Source organism: Lipotes vexillifer, unplaced genomic scaffold (genome assembly GCF_000442215.2).
Source record: "Lipotes vexillifer unplaced genomic scaffold, Lipotes_vexillifer_v1.1 scaffold491, whole genome shotgun sequence".
NCBI lineage: Eukaryota > Metazoa > Chordata > Mammalia > Artiodactyla > Lipotidae > Lipotes > Lipotes vexillifer.
Genome location: NW_006770548.1, coordinates 1,102,463 through 1,108,914, shown reverse-complemented (window position 1 = coordinate 1,108,914; position 6,452 = coordinate 1,102,463). Strand labels below are relative to the sequence as shown.

At 43.9% G+C, this 6,452-nt stretch overlaps 1 protein-coding gene across 1 annotated transcript in view; it reads left to right on the top strand.

Moving 5' to 3' along the window:
* The window catches only part of SLC25A20 (solute carrier family 25 member 20), a 30,066-nt gene that overhangs the window by 891 nt on the left and 22,723 nt on the right, over positions 1 to 6,452 (top strand). The window contains exon 2 of the mRNA XM_007446170.1: positions 3,813 to 3,905. Within this exon, the coding sequence (XP_007446232.1) occupies positions 3,813 to 3,905 (93 nt within the window). The remainder of the gene's footprint in view (positions 1 to 3,812; positions 3,906 to 6,452) is intronic.

Genomic DNA, 6,452 nt, shown 5'->3' with positions numbered 1-6,452 from the left:
ACATTATGCATCACCTCTTTCCCCTGCAACACTTTCAGCAAGGCCTTGCTGGAGACCAAAGTCCATACCCTGTGACTTAGCATTCAAAGCTTCATCCTAGTTTTCTAAACTTATTTCTGCACACACTTGGAGGAAATTGACAGATCATGGCCAGGGTGAGCCTGTAGGGAGCAGGCATGAAGCCTGTGTAGGAGACTTATTGGAATGCTGGTTTGGGTTTCCTCCACAGGGAAATTGCTTTGGGGACATTCTCCAGGCAAGTTTGGGCAGCAAGCTCTTTGCTGCCTTTCATCTAGGAGAGGATCTGGGGTCATTCTATCACAGGACCACGATTAAAGCAACTGGGCTGGTTTGGGCAGTGTGAAACACAAAACCAGATGTTTATTCAGTAATTGGTAAATGCCATGTGTGTTAGGGCTTCCCAGACAGTGGTCGTTCTAAGCAGCACTGATGTAAGGGAGAATTGTCTGGCCTCTCTACTCTTGATCTTGTTAGTTCTAGGCAGCTGAGGCCTCTCTTTAAAGAAAAACGAAACCCTGTTGCTCCCTAATACAAATGTTGCTCCTACCTCCATATCCTCTTGTCCTTCCTCCCCAATCAGATGTCATTCCCAGGAAGGGCCCGAGGACCTCTATACTGAAATGGAAATGACTGGAAATGCTCACTGCATTTTTTTTTTTTTTTTTTTCTGGAGGAAAAAGAGGAGGGTCCTTAATTAGTGAAAGTCTTGATAGCTAATTGCGCTTTCCCTAATTCTGGAGTCCTCTCTGTTATGGGATGGCAGTGAGCTGAGGGGATCTTATCTTTCATGTGAACTCTCTATCACACTTGTTTGTCCACACCACACCATCCTGGAGAGGGAAGTGAGGACTCAGGTAACCACAGCAACAGTAACAAGAATAGCTGCATCCTCTCAGCCACTATCTATGCCTTTACTTTTCCCTGGCAGAGTTCCAGGCAGTTCTACGTACTTCCGTGCGTCTACTGCAGCCACTGTGTTTGCTTAATAGCGTTAATTTTGTTTTAATAATTTAGAGATATTAAATGCTTATTACAGAGGATCTGGGAAAACATTGAGAATTAAAAGTGACCCATACTAGAGATAACTACTAACATTTTTGTATACTTCCTCTTAGTATTTTTAAAGGCATATTTGTAAATATTGAACATCATTAATGTTTTGTATTCAGCCTTTTGCACTTTACATTAAATCATATGCTTTTTCTGTGTCATTAAGTATGCTTTAGAAAGAGAATTTTAATGTCAGCATAAAATTACACTCTACAGTTTTAGCATAATTTGTCCAATTGTCGGATGTTCAGTTTGGTTCCCAGTTTTCCCATTGATAACCAATGGCCAATCACTGCGGGGCCCTGGATGCACGCGCTGCTGTTGCTCCAGAGGAGGTCGGGAAGGGCTCTCTCTGCCCTGTCAGTGTTAATGCTTCTAGGCATCAAAGAAGATGAAAGCACTTTCTCAGTCTCTCTCTGCATCTCTGATCTTACAACATTTCTTTAATGTCATCCTATTAAGTGGGTCCAAGCCCTCTTCTGAGAAAGGCTGAAGCCGCCAAAGCCAATAAACCAAACTGGCTGGAAAAGGAGAGAAGAGCTGGCTGACTGGAAGCTTCCTGGGTGATCACTGAGGCATTATCCCAAAAAGAACACTACACAAATGTGGTGTTTTCACATTGCATTCATGTTAGAACCCATAATGAGCCACTTCGTACCCATTAAGATGGCTGTTATCAAAAAAATGGAAACTAGCCAGAGTTGGCAAGGGTGTGGAGAATCGGAGCCCTTACGTGCTGTTGGTAAGAACGCAAGTGGTGCAGCAGCTATGGAAAACAGCGTGATGGGTCCTCAGAGAGTTAACGCAGAACTACCATATCATCCAGCAGTCCCTCGCCTAGGTATGTGCCCAAATTGAATTTGGGCATAATTGAAAGCAGGGACCTGAACAGGTATCGGCCTACCCTGTTCATAGCAGCATTATGCACAAGAGCCAAAAAGTGGAAACAATCCGAATGTTTTTACCAACAGATGAACAGGAAAAAATGCCGTATATCCATACAATGGAATATTATTTAGCCTTAAAAAAAGGGTGAAATTCTGATACATGCTACAACATGGATGAACCCGGAAGACAACCTGCTAAATGAAATAAGCCAGACAGAAAAGGATTCCACTTATGTGAGGTACTAGGGTAATGAGATTCATGGGACAGAAAGTAAAGTGGTAGTTGCTTGGGGCTGGGGAGCAGGGCCAATGAGGGATCATTGTTTACTGGATATAGTTTCAGTTTTACAAGATAAAAAAGTTCTGGAGATGGATGGTGGCAGTGATTGTACAAGACTGTAAATGTACTTAGTACCACTGAACTGTACACGTAAACATGATTAAAATGGTAAATTTTTTGTTATGTATATTTTCCACAAAGAATAAACATGCACATGATGGTTGCAGAGCCGCAGGAGTAGAGTCTGACGCTAAAACCTAGTAGAAGAGTGAAAGACTATTTTTGTTGTTGTTGTTTTTCTTTTTTTCTTTTTTTTTTCCTGCTGTACGCGGGCCTCTCACTGTTGTGGCCTCTCCCGTTGCAGTGCACAGGCTCTGGACGCGCAGGCTTAGCGGCCATGGCTCACAGGCCTAGCTGCTCCGCGGCATGTGGGATCTTCCCAGACCGGGGCACGAACCCATGTCCCCTGCATCGGCAGGTGGACTCTGAACCCCTGCAACACCAGGGAAGCCCGGGATTAACTTTTGAAGGGGAAGAGTATCAAAGAGTTAGTGAGCGTATTTGAAAACCATCACACTGGGTAAGAATAGGTGAGGACTTGGCCTAGGAGAAGACTTCAGATGGAGAGAGGAAGAAATTAGGATTCTGGAAGACTCTTGAAGGAACTCTCCAAAAGCCTTGGTGCCTGTGTGAATAAGAGGAGGAGAAGTAACAGGAGGTGGTCGGATGCTAGAGTTTCAAATCATGAGAAAGAGGGTAGCCTGATGGCTCTGGCACAAATGGGTGATTCATCAAAAGGATGAGATTCTGGAGGTGATATGAGTAGGGAGAGCTTCTCCAGGCAGTTTGAAATGTAGTCCAAAAGGTGGGGAGAGAAGGTCTGAAGATGGCTGAGTAAAAGTCATCACTGAGCAGAAGCTGAAGCCCTGGAATCTGAGTTTTCTGAAAGGGATAGTGGAACAGATGAGTAGGGTACTTAGCCTTGGAGGACGCCTGGAGTAGAAAAGGAGACAAAGGAAGGAGTACCAAGAAGGGAGATTTAAAGAGAGACAGTTTGAAGCATTGGATACACCAAAAGGTGGAGAAGGATGAGGACCAAGAAAAGTAGGATCAAATCCATCTCACTCCAAAATATCTTTGTTGAGCACCTTACCTCACAACCGACAAGGCACTTCAAATGGGTGTGGAGAGTGCCTAGAGCTGAACTGAGCTTTGCATTCACTGGCACATGATTTGAACTCACTAAACCCAGCCTCCTCATTTGTAAACTGGTAGTACCTATTCCACTGGATCATTGTGGGATCCATTAGATAAGAAATAAATAGCAAAAGTAAGTGGCTGAGGAAATCAGAGGAACTGACTCTCTCCAAAAGCATGCTACTAATGACTTGTGAGTACAGGGTTTGAATAAACTGGAGGAAAGAGAAGTCTGAATCCAGCAGATAAAGTGAATGCTGAAGACGTGCACAGAGGTGCAGCTTTCTCTGTTAAGAGTTTAGCAGACAGTTGGGCCATTGCTACCAACAGGCAGTTTTGATTCTGGGAAATGACTGTATTTTAACTTCTGGTTTCAGGTCCGACTGCAGACGCAGCCCCCAAATTTGCCTGGACAGCCTCCCATGTATTCTGGGACCTTTGACTGTTTCCGGAAGACTCTTAGGAGAGAGGTACGGAATCTTGGTGCTGGGCATTTCTCTTATTCAGAGGAATGGTTTCACAGGGTTAATTTATTACTTCTCTGGGGGATAGGGTGACTTTGCGTAGTTCTGTTGGAGGTCTAGCCCACAGCTGTGGCTCTCTCACCGTGCTATCCTATGCCCTCCTATTGTCATTGCTCTGGAGTCTTTGATAGTTCCAGCTACTGTTTTATGTGAATGACTGAAGCTAATAAAATGGTTCTAAAATGGTTCTCTCTTTTGGAAGGCACAATTTAGACCACAGGGAATTCATGAGGAATAGTTGGAGACGTGAAATAGAAGAAAATGCAAATCTGGATCAGTCAGTTTGACAGGGATCAGTGTCAGAAGTTCACATAAAATCTGGAGGAAGAGTCAGCCAGTCTGAGGAACAGTGAAAGAAGCCAGCAGAGTCTTCAAACCCCTAGACTAAACTAACTAAAGGAAACTAAATTGGTTTGAGGTTATTGAATTACATAGTAATTTTTCAGATATTTCTTAAAGTGAAAACATGGGATTTTAAAAAAGGTTTAATTACTAGTGATGTTTATTTCTGACTTCATTAACACATATGTGACAAAACCTTGTTGAGAACTATTCCTTTGTTTCCTAAAATATAACTCTAATATGAATAAATATATATATAGTGTTTATTAAATATACAGAAACTGAGAAGCGGGTGTCACCCAGATAAAGAGGGGATGCTGGTGATTGATGGACTTGGTCTGGGAGGAAAAGTTGTTCCCAGGGTTCCTGCAGGACCCAAGCATGGGAGGAAGATTTTGAGGTGGAGTCTACCCAACCACCCATGCGTGAGACGGTGCTGCCTTTTCTTCTGTAAGGCTCTCTTCCTTTCATCAGCCCAGAATGGAGTCTGATCCGTGTCCAGTGGAGGCTTTGGGCTTCAAGTCAGCCAAGAGTTCTCTGCCTTTACAGAGAGGCAGGATTACATGCCTCTTGGTCAGCAAATGTTATTGAGGACCTATTCAGCACCTGGGCAGTGTGCTGGGTGCTGGAGGCCTGGTGAGAATGGCTCATATAAACCCAACTCTCTGCAGAGTTGAATAGGCTTCCTTAAGTTTATATTTGTGCTTGTCTCTGGGTTTTGCTGTGCCAGACTCAGCTCTCTGCTTTCTGGTGCTGCCAGACGGGTCTTGGTTGTGCTGCATGGAACTGGCTAGGCCAGACAGTGGAAGGAAGGCTAGAGGAGTTGTTGGGAGGCGTGGGTTTGGCCCTCAGGCCTTGGGCATCCTCTCAGCCCAGGTGGGAAGCTGTGGGAGGGGCTTTTGGAGGGCTTTGTCACCTGCTGCTTTTGCAGATCCTTCTCAGAACTTTCTCTTCCTATTCACCTTTCCTATTTACCCCCTCTGCACTTTGTCCTTGGTGAGTCTGCTTACAGCCTGTAGCAGTGCTAGACCTTTGCAGGATATGGGAGGAGTACTGACGGGTACAGTTGTGCCCCTTGAGTTCTGGAAAGAAGATGGGTTGTGAATGGCCAGGGTCTGTAGCGAGGCAGGTTCTCCAGCCTAGGTCTGTGGACCCTCTCAGTGTGCAACTCCACCCTGTTTCTCCTGCTACTTTCTGTAGGGAGCAACTTTAACATTTTTTTGTGTTTTGTTTTAAAAATTGTCCCTTATTTGTATTAAAATGATACAAGCACTTAGTTTGCTACTGAAGGACTTGTAACAAAGTAGCCCTCCCACCCCATTTCTCTAGAGGTTACTTTCAGCTCTCTCAGTTATTAATGCTATTTTCTACCTAGATGCATACGTGTATTTTATACATTTAAAAATGTGTTTTAAAACTAACACAGGGACTTCCCTGGTGGTGCAGTGGTTAAGAATCCACCTGCCAATGCAGGGGACATGGGTTCGAGCCCTGGTCCAGGAAGATCCCACATGCCGTGGAGCAACTAAGCCCGTGCGCCACAGCTACTGAGCCTGTGCTCTAGAGCCTATGAGCCACAACTACTGAAGCCCATGCACCTAGAGCCCATGCTCCACAACAAGAGAAGCCACCGCAATGAGGAGCCCGCACATGGCAACAAAGAGTAGCCCCCGCTCGCCACAGCTAGAGAAAGCCCAGGCGCAGCAACGAAGACCCAATGCAGCCAAAAATAAATAAATAAATAAATTAATTAATTAAAAAAAATATATAACACAACATTGTAAAGCAATGATACTCCAATTAAAAAAAAGAGAGAAAAAAATGTGTTTTCGCTACCTATTTGTGGTAGATGATTTTAACTCTTGCATTCCTTATCACCTTTCTGCCCTGCCCATATAATTTTATCATACTTCGTGGTTTAGTACAATTCGGTGTTTTCATGATTACAACTTTATGTGTGTTTTTCTCTGTTAACTAAGTAATGTTCTATGATGTGTATTTCATTTCTTGTACAACTTTTTGTTTTTCTTGAGGTTGGGTTAAAAATTGCATCAGTTTCTTTTGCTTGTGTTTCTTTGAATCTCTGCCTCTGTCATCCTGTACCCTAAATGCTCTGTGGAATACCTTTTTGTTTGGTTTTCCACACTGCCT